At 42.4% G+C, this 21386-nt stretch overlaps 1 protein-coding gene across 2 annotated transcripts in view; it reads right to left on the bottom strand.

Moving 5' to 3' along the window:
• NGEF (neuronal guanine nucleotide exchange factor) overlaps nt 1-20135 on the bottom strand; it is an 85746-nt gene extending 65611 nt beyond the window's left edge. Inside the window, exons 1-2 of one of the 2 annotated variants that reach the window (XM_015426824.1) lie at nt 20070-20135; nt 14967-15096 (exon numbers count right to left, since the gene is read on the bottom strand). In XM_015426824.1, coding sequence (XP_015282310.1) covers nt 14967-14998 — 32 coding nt within the window. In that variant the 5' untranslated portion in view covers nt 14999-15096; nt 20070-20135. Of the gene's footprint in view, nt 1-14966; nt 15097-18471; nt 18534-20069 lie in introns of those variants that run through there. The other variant, XM_015426823.1, reaches the window with a different exon arrangement.
• Between the last annotated feature and the right edge of the window lie 1251 nt (nt 20136-21386).

Below are 21386 nucleotides of genomic sequence, written 5' to 3' on the forward strand. Positions count from 1 at the left end.
TACCTAGTTGAAGATTATTTAAGCTTCTATAGTTGTTTATCTCTCTGAAGAATCTTTATAGCTTGTACCTAATCAATGTCTGAATGACAGAACAAAGTTTGAGTCCAGTGGCACCTTTAAAACCAACAAAGTTTAATTCTGGGTATAAGCTGTCATGTGCATTCACTCTTCTTCAGTCATTAGTCTGAGTGAATTTCATCTAAAACATCTTATTAGTCCCTTGTATAAAGGCTGGGGGAAAACAAATTCTTGAATTGTTTCTCTCTGCATTATCATCTTATGACTCATTTTTAAAGCAAAAGAATGGGTTATCTTTAATCATTACATTCAGTACATTTTAATGGAAAATGCAATCCACTAGCAAATTGATATTTAGTTTTTATGTTTATAGCAGTTCAATACATCTGGCCATTTCATGACAATGTACTATTAAATTAGTTTACTTTCTTCAAAGATTTGCAAACGGTTTGTCTATTAAATTCTGTCATATTGGAAGTGAGATAACGGTCACCTCAAAAAGTAAGTAAATTGAGGGGAAACTGTGATCTCCTCTGCTGCATGGGGAGTGCTGATTCAGGCAGTTAAAAAAAACTAGCAACAGCAATACAGCCCTATAAGGCTATCATCCTCCCCCTAGCCCCAGTTAGGTGTAGACATAATATGTTATTGTCACTGAAAAGCCATTTGGAATACCACACAGTAGCTAAAATGCTCTTGTTGCATCCTTTCATTGATCTTGCAGAAACAAGATGTCTTGAGCTTGGCAGAAGACAGGCTAAACTTGCAACAGTCACAGGAAACCATTTTTCTAGAAGCCCTGTTCCCAAAGATTTTTTTATTTAAAAATGTGCATTTGTTCCACAAATAATGATTATGTGTAAAAGCCTTAAGCTTCTTCACACTTTGGTTATTGCAATCTTTAGTTTCTGTGAATTTAAGGTATGTGGATTTTTTTGTCTTTCAAACACGGAAGTGAAATTGACAGCTGTATAGAAATATTGATTTCTATAGGCTTCATGTCTCCCTGGAATGTGTCCCTGCTGTGTTGATTTCCTATTGAAACCAGATGGCTGACCATTTGGTCAGAGAAGCTCTATTGCCATGCCATAAACCACATACCTTCACACCTCATGCTGGAAGATGGCCTAGCAAACAAGCAAATACACACATAGGCCATGGTGGGTTAGAGAGTGGGAGGGCACATGACCCGGGTGTGTCCTTCAGAGGCTCTGACCAGTCAGATATTGCTCCCATGACAACCCCAAAAGTGGGAAACACCCATTCTACTTGTGATTGGCTGAATGGCCACAGCTGATTATGATTAGATTGGGGTTCTTAATTGTCTGACCCTTGGAGGAGAGATCAGATCTTCTTGCTCTCTTTATTTGTTTGAATTGCATCTGGGACTGCTGTCCCGAGGGGGACAAAGAACTCTTTGGTGCAGCTGAAGCACATGGCTGCATGCTTACAAAGATGGACTTCTTGCTCCAAATCCCTTGGGGCTATTGGATTATTACCATGGACTATTCTGGACTGATAACTGTTCCTGACTTGGTAAATATGCATCTCTAATGTGTAGTTAAGACAGAACATTGCCTAGCCTTTCTTATTTTGAATCTTTGTAGTCTGATTGCTAAGTCTGTACTGAATAAACTTTATTCTTGTTTATAAATAGTGTCTGGCTTGGGTAACTGTACTCCAAGGCTTTTTCCTGGTGCCTGCTGCTCGCCAAAGGCTGCTACCGTGTAAGAGTAACTATGCAGCTCTGGACAGAGTTGCTAATGTGTAAAACTCACATGCCAACTGAGATTCTGGGGATCTCTCATCTCAGGTTGGTGAGGGATTAAGCTGAGAGATTCCTGGTGGCTGTTGTCTGTAAATTCAGAGAGGCTATCTCTCTGGATTCTTGTGTAATGCATTGTTCCAGTGTAGAATTCTTTCCCCTCCATTCCTGGACTGGTCTGGGGAGGAGAGAATCTACACAACAGCCCATTTAGATTTTGAAATCCTATTCAGATTTGCTAAGTGTAGTTTGCTTTAGGTCTCTTACCAGCTGAGGTCAGATCAGGCTATTTGTTTCTGTCCAAGGGCCAGACTAGATGTAAAATGCTGCAAGGGTCCAATCCTGATTGAGTCCATAGTGTGACAGGCTGCTCTCTGTGCCTTATCAACTGCTGAAAAGGCTGCATGTGCACACACATCCCCCACAACTATTCTACCACTTGTAAATGTGTAGGAGAACAAGAGTGCCATCCTGCAGTCCCAATTAGGATCAGGTCCTCACAGCATTTTTAAGTAATTTTAAAATGGTGGCAACCATGAGGATGTCATTAAGTCTAGTTTGGCCCTAATACTATGGGAAAACGAGAGGCACCTACCTCTCCCCCAGACCAAAAACAACAACAACAACTATAAGGGAGGCCCCCAGCCCCCAAGGAAAACCTACTTGGACCAAGAAATGTTGACAATTATTCTAAAGTTTTGTGGTACAATTTTTTAAATGGGATAATTTCCATCTCTAGCATGTAACTTCATGATTAGAGTTGCCACTGTGTTTGCCTACAGCACAATTTCAAGACACATTCAGAGCTTCCTGACCTTATGAAATGTCCAAGGAATTTTAAAGGAAGGAAAAAGGGTCTTAAGAAGGGTGGATCTGAACTTTATGAGAGAAACATGGATTTCTCAGCTTCAAGTACCTCATAATGGTAGTGCAGAGGCTGGGGCATGGGGGTGCTTAATCACCACGCACACACCAGCTACTCCCTGCAAACTCACTCCAGGCCATTTTTGTTTTCCCATCAGCTATACCTGGAAAACAGAAGTAACCCTTTCTAGCTCCCTAGTTCTCTCTTGAAAGTGCCTGTCTACCCCCTGTATTCATGTTGTTTCAGCAAATGCAGGTTTGTTTGCTGTAACAAAGACTAGTGACATTTCTTGGGTGATGACTGTACAACCCGAAGTTTAGTTTCCCTAAGTCAAATTTCAAGGAAATTTGGGATTCTCCTAGTTGAGGCAAAATGGAAGGAAAAAATCTATCCCCTTCCCCACAAGATCCTAAATCTAAGAAAACTGGTTAGTTCTCACTGGCTTCCTCTGAATGTTTATAGGCAGACAGACTAAAGTCTCAGGCTCAAGTTCTTATGCTACTAATACCAAGGTAAACAGCAAAGCAGTCACTTGCGGAGGCAGTCTATTATAAAGCGAGGGAATGCATTTTGATTCCTTTTGATAAGAACTACAAGACAAGACACATACTAAAACATTTGCTTTACCATATTAGGCAAATAGCTTAAGCCGGGCTAAAAAACCAACAGATGCATACTTGTTTACAGGATGCTAAAAGTCTGTTGTCCAAAATCAGGTTCCAGAGTGTGGGGAACAGATGGTCAGCCACCACAGGTTCCACTCACCTCACAATTCCAGAATAAAAGCAATGAGAAACTAAAAAGCTTCTCTATAGTCAGAGGAAGCCAAGTGAAAAAAGACTGAATTGAATTTTCCAGGCTCTTTGACTGTTAGTCCCCATCAGACATAACTATGTAGTTATGCCAGGCTGAAGCAGGTAGTTGCCTATAATAGAAGTTTGCGGAGTGACTTTAGGTCAATGTGTCTCTCTCAGCCTACCCACCTCACAAGGTTGTTGTGAGGATAAGAGGGAAGAACAATGCTCTAATTTAATCAACAGAGGCATAACATCCAAATCTCAAGATGTGATAGTCCCGCTGTACAATGCATTGATTAGGCCACACCTGGAATATTGTGTGCAGTTCGGGAGGTCTCACTTCAGAAAGGATGTGGACAGAATGGAGCGGGTACAGAGGAGAATGACAAGGATGATCGGGGGCCTGGAGACCAAGCCCTATGAGGAAAGGCTGAGGGACTTGGGAATGTTTAGTCTGGAGAAGAGAAGGTTGAGGAGGGAGATGATAGCTCTCTTGAAGTATCTGAAGGGCTGTCACTTAGAGGAGGGCAGGGAGCAGTTCCTGTTGGCAGCAGAGGACAGGACTCACAATAAAGGGTTTAAACTAAGGGCGAGAAGGTACTGGCAGGATATTAGGAAAAACTTTTTTACAGTAAGAGTTGTGCAACAGTGGAATCAGCTGCCTAGGGAGGTGGTGAGCTCCCCCTCACTGGCAGTCTTTAAGCAGCGGCTGGACAGGGATGCAGTCTAGGCTGATCCTGCTTTGAGCAGGGGGTTGGACTAGATGGCCTGTATGGCCCCTTTCAATTCTGCAATTCTATGCTCTTAGATCCCCATGGGGGAGTTAAGCAGGGTAAAATACAACAAAAACATATTTTGTAATAGGACAAAGTTTGAGTCCAGTGGCACCTTTCAGACCAACGAAGTTTAATCTGGGTATAGGTTTTTTGTGTGCATGCACACTTCTTCAGATACATTGAAACAGGATTCCTCAAGCCTTACATATTGGGGGGGGGGTTAGTTGCCAGGAAGGGCACCCTCACCCCTCTCTCTACCTATATGTAAGGCTTGAGGAAACCTGTTTGTGTATCTGAAGAAGTGTGCATGTGCATGAAAGCTTATACCCAGAATTAAACTTTGTTGGTTTGAAGGGTGCCACTGGACTCAAATTTTGCCCTATTGTGTCAGGCCAACATGGCTACCCGTGTGATTATATTTTGTGATATTTAGCAAGACTTTCCCACTGGGGGTAGATTTCCCCACAAATTCTTTATTGTAGTGCATTCACTGCAGGAGTGTTCTTGTTGTTCAGTCACACAGTTGAGTCCAACTCTTCACGATCCCATCACGCCAGGCCCTCCTGTCTTCCTCATCCTCCGGAGTTTGCTTAATTTCGTGTTCATTGCATCGATAACACTGTCTAGCCATCTCATCCTTTGCCATCCCCTTCTTCTTTGACCTTCAATCTTTCCCAGCATCAGGGTCTTCTCCAGTGAGTGCTCCCTTCTCATTTGGTGGCCAAAGTATTTGAGCTTCAGCTTCAGGATCTGGCCTTCCAGGGAACAGTCAGGGTTGATTTCTTTGAGGATTGACTGATTTGATCTTCTTGCAGTCCAACAAACTCTCAAGAGTCTTCTCCAGCACCATAATTCGAAAGCATCTATTCTTTGGCACTTGGCTTTTCTTATGGTCCAACTCTCGCAGCCATACAGTACTACTGGGAATACCATTGCTTTGACCATACGGACTTTTGTTGGCAGGGTGATGTCTCTACTTTTTATTATGCTGTCTAGGCTTGCCATTGCTTTCCTACGAGGGTCAGGTGTCTTTTGATTTCATGGCTGCAGTCACCATCTGCAGTGGTCTTGGATCCCAGGAACATGAAGTCTGTCACTGCTTCCATGACTTCCCCTTCTATTTGCCAAGGAATGATGGGGCCGGATGCCATGATCTTAGGTTTTTTTAAGTTGAGTTTCAAGCCAACTTTTGCGCTCTCCTCTTTCATTCACAGCAAGAGGCTCTTTAGTCCTCTTCACTTTCTGCCATTAAAGTGGTATCGTCTGCATATCTGAGGTTGTTGATCTTTTTCCCAGCAATCCTTATCCAAATTCCCAAAAGCAGCCTGCTCCAAATTCAATCATGCTGTGTCTCTCTTTCAGTCAACACTTTTTTCCGGATATCTAAGTGGTTCAGACCTCTGACCTTTCCTCAGGAACAAATCCTATATAGGAATCTTACATTCAATCTTAATTTCAAGTTGACACTTTCATTGATTTACTTTTTGTTAATTTATTTGGGCAAGGTCTCCCCAGCCTTTTTGAACCTGCCAGCACCTTTGAAATTTTGACACGGGGTGGTGTCTCCAGCCACAAAATGGCTATCTCATGGGGCGGAGCCAGTCGTAAAATTTCAGGGAGTGAGGCTATGCATAACTCTGACAGTAAATCTTCAACGTTTCAGGCAGAAACTTTGTTTAACAGGATGTATTTTGAAATGAATGTATGAACAGATGAACATATTATTTAAAATATTTTCCTGCATATGCACAGCTTACTTTCAGTCACACACTGATGAGCTCTGTGCTGGAGTGACAGCTGCTACCAAAGCAGTGTTTTTTAAAAATCTACACAGCCAGTCAGAAGCCTGGCTGAGCAAAAGCCCCAACTGGTCCTGCCCACTTGTTGGGCACCAGGAAAGGTGTCAGCAGATGCCACGGTACCCGTGGGCTCCATGCTGGGAACCCCTGCTTTAGGTTGTTCTCTTTATTTACGTTTATTTAAATTGTAGTATATTTTTGAAAATTGTGTTGGGGCCCCGCTAGGGAGAAAAGGGGATTAAAATACACTAGATAGATAAAGTGCATTTTCACAGTGGATGGGGGCTTCCAAATCTGTAATGCCTCAGTGGAAAAGAGCCTTCTCCATCCATCAGAGTTTCTTAAAAAGAGAAAGAGAGAAGATGCACAGTGTATATAACGCCTTTGCCTGACCATAAAACTGTGCATGGTCCTATCCCTTCCCATCAGACTTTGCAGCCAGCCATGAGCATAAAACCTCATATTCTTGGAAACTCTCTATAAGAAAATCTTTATTCCCACTGTGAGAGGGGCAAACCTCTTGGAGAGAACCTGCTTGCTTCATTCGAGGAACAGGTATCTCAGGGAATTCACTGGAACTGTCTGATCTCTGCAAATACTACACTTGGGGCCTAGGGCTTGCCTGGGGCAACCAAATATCTCAGCCTGCTTTACAACATTACAGGTTTGCTTTTCAAACCCCTTCTTTTATCTCCAGTGTCTTTTTGTGGATATCCAGTTACCCAAAGTAAATTCTCCAAAGTATATGACTCATCTATTTTGAATTTCTTTTGTCTGAAGCTGACAAAGATTTCCAGGTTTCTGATTGGAAAGTAAAGTACCATTTGAACCTGGTTTCAGTTTGTCCTGAAGGCCAGATCAGTAAGGAAACATATACCCATTAACGGGTTAGATATAGCCAGCTTTTTCACTCCATCTTACCTGATTCCCCCCTTTGCCTTTCACTTTCCTTCTTTCCTTTGCTATTTGTAAAGCCTCATCAGATAGCCACTTCACTTTCTTGCATTTCTTTTTCTTTGGGATGGTGCTGATTGCTGCCTCCTGTACAATATCACGAATCTCCATCCATAGTTCTTCGGGCACTCTGTCTATCAAATCTAGTTCCTTAAACCTATTCTTCACCTCCACTATACATTAATAAGGGATGTGATCTAGGTCAAACTTGAATGGCCTAGTGGTTTTCCCAACTTTCTTCAGTTGTAGCCTGAATTTTGCAATGAGTAGCTCATGATCTGAGCCACAGTCAGCTCCAGGTCTTGTTTTTACTGACTGTATGGAGCTTCTCCATCTTTGACTGCAAATGATATAATCAGTCTGATTTCAGTGTTGCCCATCTGGTGATGTCCATGTGTAGAGTCGCCTCTTAGGTTGTTGGAAGAGGGTGTTCGCTATGACCAGCATGTTCTCTTGACAAAACTCTGTTAGCCTTTGCCCGGCTTAATTTTGTTCTCCAAGGCCAAACTTGTCCGTTATTCTGGTTACTTTTTGACTTCCTACTTTAGCATTTCAGTCCCCTATGATGATGGGGACATCTTTTTTTTGGTGTTAGTTCTAGGAGGTGTTGTAGGTCTTCATAGAACCGATCTACTTCAGCCTCCTCTGCATCAGTGGTTGGGGCATAGACTTGGATTACTGTGATGCTGAATGGTTTGCCTTGAATTCGGCCCGAGATCATTTAGTCGTTTTTGAGATTGTATCCCATTACTGCCTTTCTCATTCTCTTGTTGACTATAAAGGCCACACCATTTTTTCTACGGGATTCTTGGCCACAGTAGTAGATATAATGGTCTTCGGAGTTAAATTCACCCATTCCTGTCCACTTTAGTTCACTGATTCCCAAGATGTCGATGTTCAGTCTTGCCATCTCATTTTTTACCACATCCAACTTACCTTGATTTATAGATCTTACATTCCAGGTTCCTATGCAGTATTGTTCTTTGCAGCATTGGACTTTCCTTTCACCATCAGACACATCCACAGCTGAGCGTCCTTTCGGCTTTGACCCAGCCGCAGGAATACTACAGAGCTGCTAACATTTTACTTGACCTTATAGTTTTTAAATGGTATTTCAGATTGATTGCTGATGTTATATTACTTTTTCTTCATTCCCAACTGTAAATAGGGTACATTCACTGTGTATATTTAAGCATTTTAGTCATAGATTCATTGCCTGGACTTGGGAATCACATTCAACATCAAATTCGTATCTGAAAATGATATGGTGAGTCTGACCTATATTTCAGGAGAGGGGAGGTTAGATTGGTAGGAGCAGTATTAGTTTATGAAGTGATGAGTGTACCATGTATTTTTTATTTTAGGACAGAGAGAGTTTTATAGGAAACGTGCTGTATGATCCACTTGCTTTTGGGTGGCTATTGTTACACTGAAATACTGCCATGGATTCACCAGGCAAGTCAGTTTCAGTTGTTTGTTTGTTGCCTCTTACTTTTTAAATATACTCTTACTGTTTTAAGAAGGAGATATGGCTGTCTATTTGATATATTTGATTGTGACCTTCAGTATTTTATGAATGTTTGTGTTGCTGTTTAAATCACTTTGAGTGCCATTTGGGAAAGGAGGCATCTCTTAAATTCTGAAAATCATGAACATCACACTATATCTAACAGCATGGTTAGATACAGTGTAGGAGGATCCCCATGCCAATCACAAAAGCAGCAAACTAAGCCACCCACAGCCAAAGCTGTAGACTGTACATAATTGGTAGACTTTCCAGGTATGCAGAAAAATATGGCTTAGTCAGTTATTAAAGAAAGAACCCATATCGGCCAGATAACAGCAGATGACCTAACTAAACTATACACTTTTCCCAGGTACATTCCCAAATCCAGTTGACAGATATGGTCTGGGGAGTTCAGTGCCTGGAACTTGATTTCCAGGCATCTGGGGATCATGGTGCATGGGGACAGGCAGCTCATGCCCCATGCCATTCTTTGACCTAAAATAACTCCTGCTTTATGGATGTTAAGTTTCCCCACAAGGGCAAATAGTGGTTCCCTGATGCCCTGGCTACTCTGAGAAGGTTAGGGCTCTTTGAGCACAAGCAGACCAGAGGTGAGACAGACAGGCAGATGGGCAACAGTGCGGTATGTAACAACAAGGTCTAAAGGAGCTGCTGATCCTATGATCGCCCAGACAGGACTGAGACTATGTAATGGGACAAACTACATATTTCTTAAAGCATTGGCTCTGTGTTCCCTGGACACAACTCAGGTTCCCTGCAGCCATTCAGCAACTGTGGGAAATGGCTTTTAAAAAATAAGGGAGAGCGCAAACAGTTTCAGAACACCACTTTGGGAGGAGGAAGGGCTCCTACTTCCCCTCCCAGCCATCTTCCCAGACCAAAACAATGCTGGGGAGAGTTATTTCTCTGTTTTTGCTGTTCCACAAGGAGTATTCTATGCAAGTGGAGCAGCAAGAAAGGGGAAATATCTACCCCCCCAGCACTTCGTTCTGTGTGGGAAAACTGACCATGTAGCATACCAGGGCCAGAAACCTGCAGATACAACTGGACTTATGCCAGCATCCTGCAAAATATCATGACAGATCTTGATCATCACAAGTCTCATGGCAAGAGGAGAATTCCAGAGCAGCTGACCAGACACTCTATCACCAGAGCTGAGCCTCTACTTGGCCTTTCCTCCTCCACTCTAAGAGCCTGCGGAATCCCTGGCAAAAAGCAGGATTCATTGATGGGCTCCTCTTTCAGTTTTCTGGTCCCATAGTCTCAGCGGGTGGCCTTTCTGAGAGCCCAGAGACTGCAAAGTCTTCCAGGATCTTGATCTCCACAGGGTTAGCTGCTATAAACCCTTTGTCTTCAAAGGAGAACTCATCTGGCCCAGCCCTGACACCTGGGGACATTTCAGGTTGGGAAAATGTATGGGGGGGAGAGAATTAACCCCCTTCTCCCTGTGCATTGTGGTCCCAAACTAAATTGGGCCACACATACCTGGCAATTAAATTATGAGCATGGAACACCCAGATCACATCTGCAGACGAAATCTGAGGATGTACCTGGAAAAAGTATATAGTTAGGTCCTCGTGAATACGGTCTTGAATAATGGATTCTGAGAGCAATTGAGAGCTATTTAAAGGGAATAAAGGAGAGAAGGGAGGAAATTAGCTGCCCAAGTCCCTGAGATATTCTAGAACCCTGGAGTAGGAAATTGGGGGGGATCCCCAGCTTCTCTCTCTCTCTCTCTTCTCTCTCTCTCTCTCTCTCTCACACACACACCCTGTGATTCCTCATTGCTTCCCTGCTTAGAATAATAATAATTATCATATATATAATTCTGCTTCCGGCTTTGGCGACTCGCTGTGCGGGTGTGCTCCATCACAGTTCTGATGTGAGCGCCTCGCAAACGTACCGATGGGGGGTCTAAGTTGATCTTGGACCCCCCAGACACCTTGTAGGGGGGGTCTCAGCCTGGGGCGCAAGAGGTGCCTCTCCCAAGGCAGAAGCCAAAGGATTGAGGCACCTTTTTTGCCCCAATAGGCCCCCTGGCACAAAGCCAGCATGGCACCAAGAAGCACACACTGGACAGAGTGTATAAGGATCCCAAGAAACGATCCTCTCTACATGCCTAGTGAATGCAAGTACAAATGTGAGTGAAGCTACGATCCAGCAAACAATCGATAAATCATTACTAGTAAAGCTGCCCCAAACAAGCGGAAGGGGGAGGGAAATGCCTGATCCCGAAATGATGGAGTTTAAAGCAGGAGGCGGAAAGGGTGGCTCGAAGGAAGCGGGTTGCGATGAAGTGTGCAGCGGATCAGTAAGAAAGCGATAAATTCCAGACTTACGGAGAACTTTTAAACTTTCCTCTTGTATAAACATTGACGCAGCAAGAGAAAAAATGGCATTGAAAGCGGAACTTATAATTATGAACTGCCAGCACAGCATTGCTGGTCACCAGACCGGAAGTAACCACAGACTTTCCCAAACTGACTGCTGTAGCTTTGCGCCCTCTGCTGGACCAGATAACCAACCTTAATGTCAAGCGAGACAAGTTGCAAAAGGAACTCAAAGAAATTTCAGCGAGAAATAAATAAAGTGGATGTTCCTGAAGCAACAACAGAAAGCAGAAGATGGACCTGAGAAAGTGGAGGAGAACAAAGACACAAGAAGAAGAAGAAGAGGAAGAAGAGGAAGAGGAAGAAGGCGAAGAGAAAGAAGGAGAAGAGAAAGAAGAAGACGAGAAAGATGGGGAAGGCTGCGATACCATCTCGAAGAGTCTGGCAAAACTTTTTAATTTTGAAACAGAACTAAAAATTAATTTGGACTTTGATAAGAGGAAAGTCAATGACAAAATAGCTTAACTCTGATAGCCTGATGTCTATTTTAATGCATAACTTTAATTCTATGATAATTACACTTTAGCTAAAGAGACTGTGGTTGCTTGCTTGACATTTTTGCATTAGTAATCTTCATGTGCTACTACTATGTTAACAGAGATGTATCGATTACTTTATATGTCTGTATTATGGATCCTTGTTACTCTTATTTTAGGTTTTCCATTACCCTGACCCTGTGGTTTTGTAGATTAGAAAATATATATAATTCTGAACTAGGATTGCCAAGTCCATCTTCCACCCCCAGCGGGGGACTTTGGGGGCGTTCCTAGAGGGGGCGGGGCATCCCCAACGTGATGACATCACGTTGGGGACATCCGTTGGGCCCCCCTGCCTGCGCGCTGGATCTCCAGAAACGCCAGTTCCCTGCACTTAAAGGAGCCGGTGTTTCCCTTTTAAGTGCAGGAGCCGGCGTTTCCCCTTTAAGAGCAAAGAGCTGAGTTTCCCTTTTAAGTGCACAAAGCTGGCATTTCCCTGCAAGCCTGAAGTGGAGATTGGGCTTGGGAGGAAACAAGGGTTCCACGCACTTAAAGGCAGCCACCCCTCTCTCTCTCAAGAGAGAAGGGAGAGGGGTGGCTGTGGGGGCGGGGCTTCCCTGCCAGCCATCTGGCCGGTGGTGGGTAGAACCTACCCCAAAATGGGGGATCCCTGGCAAACCGGGGGGTTTGGCAACCCTATTCTGAACTGGGCCATAGAGTTTGGATTAACAGATCTGCAAAATGGAGCTAGCAACAGATAGCAGAGTCTAATTTGGGAGAACCGGGTTTGATTCCCCACTCCTCCACATGTAGATGCTGGGTGACCTTGGGCAAGCCACAGTTCTCTCAGAGCTGTTTTCTCAAGAGCAGCTTTCAGTTAGAGCTGTCTCAGCCCCACCTACCTCACAGGGCATCTGTTGTGGGGAGAGGAAAGGAAGGAGATTGTAAGACACTCTGAGACTCCGAATGAAGGGCATGGTATAAATCCAATCTCTTCTTCTCCTCTTCTCTACAAACCTGGAGGGTCCCAATAGGACTGCCGGCAGAGACTGGTCGGGGTGGGATTTACTGTAATGATATCCTGCAAAGTTGCAACATCACTTCCAGCTGCATAACCAGAAGTGACGTCACCAAGTTGTGCCCCATTGTAGCATTCATCTGAAACTCTGCAGTAAGAACTATAGATTTCCAGGTGTACATCTCATGACACAGTAATATCACTTCCATTTATGCAGCCAGAAGTGATGTTGCAGTGTCATGGGATGCAGGGGCTGGGGGAGCACTAGCAGGAGTTTCCCCACTGACAAAAGGCAAATGGCAATCCTAAAACTCCCCCAAATAATAGAAAAAATGCCTGCAGTTTTCAAAAAAGGATGCCTGCTCAGCACTCAGTGGCCATTGGGAGGTTGCTGGGTAACCACAGCAGTGTTGCTGAGCCAAGCCTTGACTTCTGTAACTTGGAGGCCAAAACAGCCCCAGAAAAAGTCTTGTCCTCTTCCCCATCATGTTCCCTGATGGAGGAGGACTCACTGAATACAGGCCTGGCAGCAGCTACTGGAGACTCACTACCCACACAACTGGCTTGGGTGGCAGCCACCACACAGCTGGACCCAGCCCTAGTAGTGCCGGCAGCCACTTTTCCCAGTCTGCTAGGGGAGGGAAGGAGGGAAAGCTGAAGACAGGGCAACAGATAAAGGTAGATGGGCTGGTGAGTGGAGAGGAGAGAAGGTAGCAGGAAAAGGGAAGAGGCTGTGGGGGCTGCTGGGGACAGGAAAGAAGAAATGGTGGGGGAGAGGATACAGTCAAAATTAAGATGCTCCCCTCAAGTCCTTGTCGATCCCTGCTTGTAATAATAACAACAATGATAAATAAATAGGCTGCCATTACCTATGTATCCACAGTCATTGATACCTATTGGAATAAAGTCTGTTCCACATATAAAAACTTTACAAAGCTTAACCTGTTGATGCTGCCAACAGTATTATTCAAACCACTTAACTACTGAAACTCTGTATATGTTTTTTTAATCTTTGCCTTGGTAGGTGTATATAACCCTGGCTAGGAATAAAATTCCCTCTTTATCCACCACTCTCCAGCTGCAGATGAGGTGGTAGAACTACTCCTTTTTGTAGAGTCACTCAAGCAGCACATTTACTGTTGCCTTCACTTTGATGTTTCTGGCAATAAAATGAATATTTATACAGGAAAGTACAATTAAGGATTCAGAAGCACAAGCTAAACAATGTTTACAGAGTTAAAAAGAAGAAGGCAAGCTGGACAAAATGAGAGGAATTGTATTTTGACTGTCACTTCTGCCACTAGCGTGACTATTGCCAAATGACAAGTTGGCTGAGTATCTTGAAATCAAATCAATCATTTCTACATGAACTGGGTGCTTGCTATCCTTGAGATGATATACCATGTACAAAGAGACAAATCATGTGGTTATCAGGACATTTTGCTAACCATTGTCACATTTTGCTATCTGGAACACAGAAGGAAATATTTGTAAGGTATTTTCATCTACAAACTTTTTATTTTGGGATTAGCGTTCCCCATGGAGACAATAAAGCCTAAGTATGTGACCTTAAAAGTATGATATAGATTGTTTATTTATTAAGGCTTTTCCTAGCGATGGAGTAGGCGGAATTTGTTTATTTTTTTCCTCTATTATTGCTATACTTTAGGCTTAACTGTCTGACCTAGTGTGCCCGTAAGTAAGTTTCCTTGTAACCACAGTGCAAGATTAATAATAACTGTTAACAGTTAGTTTTCAAGCAAAGATTTCTAGATGCAGGTATTTGCCCCAATCTAGACATTACGTATGATGGAGTCTACCATATTTTTTTTTATTGGGCATATGGTTGGATGGATCCATCATCCCTAGCCACAGTAATGGTGTAAAAGTGGGGGAACTACCCGCCTATTTTTGATCTCAGGCATCTCTGTGTATTAAAGAACCCACCATGCATGCAATTGTGGTTATGGAAGGAATTAATTTCTCCCATACTTGCAGCAGTGTTTTGCACATATAGTGAAGGAATTCCATGTGTTAAAGTCAAAGAGATGAGCCACATTTCTGTTTCTGAATCTTATGTAAAAACACCCAATTTGTATGCTATGTCTGTTAGTTATTATTTAGAAAAGGAAGCAAGACTGTTTTCTGTGCCTGAGATCTAGAACTGATCTTACAGTACTAGTGGGATGAAACATTTATTTCTGTAAAGGGATATTTCCAGAAATAAGTAGACTAATAGATTTGTTATGGCATAAGCTTTTGTGTCTACTTCATCAGGTGTATTGAGTGTCTCAGAGAGAGAAATAAATATTGTAAATCAGAGGAGTCAAATGACAATGGAATGCAAGAGATTCATAGTCTATAATTTCTATGCAAAGCTCATATGTATACAAGATAAACATAGTGACTTGTCCCATGGAATTTTAAACTAAAGACATCACTGAAAATTAAATTAATATAAGTGCAACTGGTGAACATAATTTTGTCAATTCATTTTATCCCCATTTAAACCCCAATTTACCTATTTTTCCTTTCTGTTGTCTTAAGGGAAATGGAATTTCCATATTGTTTTTTCCTTACCTTTGAAGCCATTGTTCTTCTGCAGTTGTCATATTAGGCTTCACATGTAGAGACAGACCCTTGTGGAATATGCGTAACAGTTCATCTTTGTTCAGAAGCTCATTCCTGGTAGTACCATTTTTTAGTGAGCCTTGAAATGAAATGAAACATTGGTAGGTAAATTATTACCTTTTGGGCCCTTTAATGAACTATGTTCAGTTAAGGAAACAAGAGAAGTTGAATTATGTTTGGAGGGCCAGGCTGGTCCATCTCTTCAAATATGGTATTTTGAAGAAGGCAGTGTTTAGACAGACAGACAGACAGACAGATTCCATCCCTGATTTTTTTGGAAATTAAAAAAAGGAAAAGGCTTAATTGTATGCTTTTCTTCCTAAGTACATAATGACAGGAGTCTTAATTCCATACAACGTTTATTCTGTTCATGTCAAAATGGGTTCAAAAGGCTCCCCAAAGAAATTAGACAGGCTCTATTCTAATTCATGGTTCTGTTAGAATTTGGAAGAATAAGAAAGAAAATGATGCCCTGTATCACTTTAATTGAAGTCCTTTCCACACAATCAATTTGTTTTCACCTATGGGCACTGTCTGGACCAAGGACAAACACTCTCCCGTTCTCAGGTGCTGAGCTCACAGCCACCTGGGGCCTTGGGATTCTCACTGGGTCCTGTGCTGAGGCTCTTTTTCATCTGGGTTCCTCTCAAGGATGCAGACAGACACTCAACAGACACTCCCAGCGTGGTGGGTTAAAAAATACCTCTGCATTTATTTGAGTCCTACAAATAACTAAGAGTGTTTGCTCGGCAGAATTCACTCACAGATTATAGCACAAAACAACAACAACACTATACTTGCACTGGGCAGAGGATGAGCCTGAAGTATTAACTCCTTGTGGCTTCCTTCACTGGGGTAATCTTGTGACCTGGCTTTCTCACCCGAAGGCTTAAGAATGAGAGTCCACTCCCACGGGCATAGTCCACAGGTTTTCAGCTTGCAGTCCTGGAGGCCTCAGCCTGTTCGTTTCCTGTGTGACTACTGCTCCCCTCCTTGGTCCCCCTGGCAGCCAGATAAAGGCATCTTAAGCAGCTGGCCAAGGCCACCAGGTGTTTTTAATCAACGCTCAACCCAAACAGGCTGCAACCAACCTGTGAAAACTTATAGCTTGGTCGCATTAATGAAAGCCTGAGATCTGTAAATTCTAATCCTTACAGGCACACATACTGAAGGTTCTTTGGGAACACTTGTTAATCTGTAACTGACTGCCATCTTGTATTATCTGATTTATATGTTTTAATACTATGTAGATTATGTTTTAACTGTTTTAAATTTATTGTATATATCTACTGTTGTGACCCGCCCTGAGCCATGCAGTGCAGGGAGGGGTAGAAATTTAATGAAACAAATAAATAAATTTTGGAGTTAAGTGTGCATTTGTTGCACACAGTCCTCACATCTTCTCTGAAAGATGCACTCACATTGCAGAAATACCATTTTGTACAAGCAAACTGCAACTTTTCGTATTTGGGGGAATTCAGCATTTCCCCCAGGTAGTACATACATTGCTATTATTTAATTGAAACACTGAATGTAGTGCCCTGACCTGGGAGAGCACCAAGGAAGTCCAAAGTTGCTATACTGAGGCAGGCAATGGCAAACCACTTTTGTTTGTCTCTTGCCTTGAAAACCCCATGGGGTCTGAAGGAAAAAAATGTCCTTTAGCATGACTAACGTCATTTCATAGTGCTGTTTGATCTGCTTGCTTAGGGATGAACTTCTGTACCCCAGGAGCTGGCAAAATAACGGGCAATGGCAGAAGCAGTTTCAGCCAGCTGAGCACAGGTTCTTAACAGTAGATAAGACCTCACACTCCAAGAATGTGGGAACACACTCTCAGACATATGCAGTACACTACTAGCTATGCTTGCAAATGTCTGCAGATAACTGGATGTACTGTGATGCTATGCTATGTAATTGGTGGGAATGCAGGTGATGTAAAGATGACATAAATTTGAGTATAAATGTAAGGTATTTTGGAGAAGGAGGAAGGAGAATGCTTCTGTAACTTTTGTAGTTAGGAAGGATTCTATGGGTTGTTATTGGTCTGAAATGACACATGCTTCTATTAATTAATTTTAGAACTCTGAAATGAAATGATGTACCGAGTATACTGCGTTAGTTTGCTGCACTTCTGATTATATGGCTCTAGCTTTGTTTACAGTTGACAACTTTACTATTATATTTGCTGTTTGATCTGTTTAAAAAGAAAACTTTTCAATAAAAATTATTATTTTTTTTTAAAAAAGGAAGGATTCTATGGGTATGGTACAATAAAGTTGTCTTAGAGATGTTTCATGATCTCCGTGTGACTATTGGATTAAGAACCCCTCACCGGGATTCAAGTATTTCACCATCAGGTCACCATAACTTGACTGCAATTTGATGGTACTCTACACGCACACACTGGCTGAGGACAGACTGGCAGCAGAGGTCATTTCGGGGGCGATCGCGGGGGATTGCAGTTCCCCCGGGTGAGGTACAGGGGGCGGGGCAATTGCATTTTTACTGTGATGAGTATAGTAAAAAGAAACATGGTTTCCCATCCATGCTGTGCATGTACCCATTTCCTAAAGCAGAACCCTAAAAATCTAGGGTCCTGTTCAGATACATCCAGAAAAACTAGTAGCCACCATATAACATTTCCATGTCAACACAGATGTGATCCCTTTAAAAAGTCCAAGCTCCAACTGTGGCATTGAACAAATTTCAAAGATTTGTTAAACATTTTATGGTGATGACAATTTTATAGTAGTAAAATTAACTTTTCTCAAATGGTACTTTTCCTCCTTGTAGGAGGCTAAAAAGACATTCCACAAGGAAATCATATCATCATATCCTAGGACAGTGAGTTCATCTTTGCCAACAAAGTGTTAAGTTTCTATGCAGTTTTTACTTAATTGTTCTCTCTGTTCCCTCATGTCTCTCAGCTGCCCACATTTCTTTCTTCTAGTCGACTGTTACTACTCCCTTCCCGTCTCCCCTCTCATACTAACAGAAATACAAAACCGGAGTCTGTTGTGGGGAGGGGAAGGGAAAGGAGTTTGTAAGCCGCTCTGAGACTCCAAGTGAAGGGCGGGGTTACGGGGTATAAATCCAATCTCTTCTTTTTCTTCTTCTTGGGGCATTTATCCTGGACACTAGGGTTGTAGTTGACACAAAACAGCCAACTAGTCAACTGTATTGCTCCTGATGCACAACAGCTCCCTCCCTTTGCCTATTTCTGTTTGAATGGGGTACCATATTTGGATCAACCTGTCCTGCTGGGCAAATGCAACATATTTTTTCCTCATCCTCAGAAAAACTGAGGGGACAGTAGAAGGAAGGAGGATGCGGAGATGGGCTCCTGTCTCAGGTACCAAAATACCCATATGAACTGGGCATAACTATTAGCATGAGTAAGTTGTTCAAGCAATATCCCACACATTCTCAAATGAAAAAGAAAAGGGCTTACCCATCTTTATTATCCATGCACTTCAGCCAATACTGCAAGAAGACTCTGTGTTTAGTTTTTACAAGGGCATGCAATATCCATTCAGATAGGAGAGTTGAAGAATATACCTTCCTAGTTGTCTGAATAAACATTAAGCTCAAATAGAAGGCAGAATAATTGCCTTTTAGTAACAAAGTTGTGTTGACTGGACAAGACCCTTTTTCTTCCAGCCCTCTGAGTAGACAACTACTATCTCCGATAATAATGCAATAACCGAGGGCAGGTAGGACTGCAGCACAGTGCAGAGCTGGTCATTCTACATGGATGCTAATCTGAAGTCTGCAAGAGAACAACCTTTCTTCAAAGAGCTTCTTCTTCTCAGGGGCCCAAAACAGAGGGCTATATCTTCTTGTACAATTCATGTGGTTTTGTTGTGTGATGCGGATGGTTCCTTTTAATCTCTAGCAGTCTTGGTGCAGTGGCTCTCTTGAGTTCAGGTGATTCAATGAGAGAAGCTGTATGTTTGTCTGGCTGCATACTGCAGTGGCACAGCAGAGAAGATGTATGCCTTGGCATACCGAAGAGCTCCTTTTGCCATAAAACCTCACTGATGACAGGAGTAGAATATCAAGCAGCAGTTTTTAGTTTTCTGCTGTCTGCTCACAACCTTGGAGAAAGGAAGAAACTAATTCCATGTGTAATATATTGCAAGACAGATTGGATAGCCCAGACTTTTGAGAGAGGATGGCAGCGTGGGACAGTTTGTTAGGAAATAATACACACCTATTATCTGGTCCTTGGGGCAAATTCGTGTCTAAGGAAAATGATGTTCCTTAATCAGTATTAGAGTGAAGGGTTTGTTTATTTGGGGGCAGAAGCAATACAGTTATTGCTATAATGTATTTGAAGGATTTTTAAATATGCTTTATACATGCTAAATATTAACTGTACTATGCAACAACTGGCATGTCCATTGTTTGGATTATTTAAACAACTATATTCTTGTTATAGTTGATTCTTGAATGCTTCCTGAATGAAATGTGGGCAGCTGAGAGACCTGAGGGAGCAGAGAGAACAATTAAATAGAAACTTTGTAGAAGAAGAAGAAGAGAAGAAGAGATTGGATTTATACCCCGCCCTTCACTTGGAGTCTCAGAGCGGCTTACAAACTCCTTTCCCTTCCCCTCCCCACAACAGACACTTTGCTGGCACTGTCCTAGGATATGATGATATGGTTTTATTGTGGAGTGTGTCTTGCTCCAGCAAAATGCCTTCTTTGAGTACAACTCTGCACACTTTTCTTGCTTTGTACTATTAAGAACTTTTCAGCCTTCCTCAGTTGCCTTCTAGGTTTTGCCAGCTGCTCAGTGCTTTGGGGCAGTGGAATGGCATGAAACTGAGACCCCTTTTCCTTGAGGCCTTTGACTGCTTCCGCAATTCCAAACTGGTTGCAATTTGACATTCAGTCAGCACAGGAGATATATGAAAGCAAGCAACCAGATTTTACAGGTGCAAGTGTATTGCAATCCTTGTTCTTATAACCCACCCTTTCCACAAAATCTGGCTTGACTTGTACCATAAGTATCAACCTCAGTGGGCAAAGAGTAATGACTACTTACCTTCAACACGCTCTGTTTGATCCTCTTTATTGCTCCTCCCTTTCCCTTTGTTCCGAAGTCTGATGGAGCGATAGTATCTGGAATTCCTTCTAATAGGAATATAGTGCGACTGTGGATCTTTCTCAGTCATTTGATCAAAAGTCTGTGACTTGTCATGCTCACAGTTCAAGTCCAGGCATGATACTGCCTGTGAAGAACTATCCTTCCTGAAACCATTGGCTGATTTCCCATTGTGTCTTTCCATCTCTTCCAGTTCTTCAGTCTCCATGGAAACAGATCTAATTGTTTAATAACACAGCCGATGATGAATGGGAACCTTCATAGACTTCATCAGATATCTCTGCTTTAAAATTAAAAACAAAGGATAGGACAGTTTTTCCAGGGACCAAGAGTAGTTTTTCCCCTACAATAAAACAGAACCAGCCACTGTCTTGGCCCTTTTTTTGTTTTTTAGCCTAGGTGTAATTTCAGTTGATAGCTTTCAAGGTTACCCAATTGTTGCCAACATTACTTGAAACGAATGCTATTATACTTTCAAAATAATGTGTCTGATCTTTCCCTCCAAGCACCTTTCCAATGAATTGATTCAGCATGAAAAAAGTGATTAAAGCTGGAACCCCGTATTTGTATCTCATAGAATTGCTTCTAAATAGAAGACAACTAGGCCTTCTTCAAACTCCTCGAAGCCACAGTTTTCCCTTTCCCTTTGTATTGAACATGTAGAAACAGAAACAACAGAAAATAAGCTATGCAGAAATTGCTAGAAATACAATTATAACTTGTTACACGTTTTGGGGAAAAAAAGATCCAAAAATGTATCCCACTTTCACTCTATGAAGCAGAGGTCAGACTACAAGAAATAGTTCCACTTGATCAACAACACTGAGAGGTGGTAAGCAGTGGGGTACCGGAGGGCTCAGTACTGGGTCCAATGCTTTTTAACTTGTTCATTAATGGTTTGGAGTTGGGAGTAAGCAGTGAAGTGGCTAAATCTGTGGATGACACGAAATTGTTCAGGGTGGTGAAAACCAGGGAGGATTGTGAGGCACTCCAAAGGGATCTGTTGAGGATGGTTGAGTGGGTGTCAACATGGCAAATGGGGTTCAATGTGGCCAAGTGCAAAGTGATGCACATTGGGGCCAAAAATCCTAACTATAAGTACACAATGGTGTCCAAACTGGCAGAGACTGACCAAGAGAGAGATCTTGGAGTCATAATAGATAAGTCACTGAAAATGTCAAGACAGTGTGCGACTGCAATAAAAAAGGCTAGCTCTATACTGGGGATTATTAGGAAGGAAATTGAAAACAAACCAGC

Source organism: Gekko japonicus, unplaced genomic scaffold, assembly GCF_001447785.1.
Source record: "Gekko japonicus isolate JY-2015 unplaced genomic scaffold, Gekko_japonicus_V1.1 scaffold14, whole genome shotgun sequence".
NCBI classification, from domain to species: Eukaryota; Metazoa; Chordata; class Lepidosauria; order Squamata; family Gekkonidae; genus Gekko; species Gekko japonicus.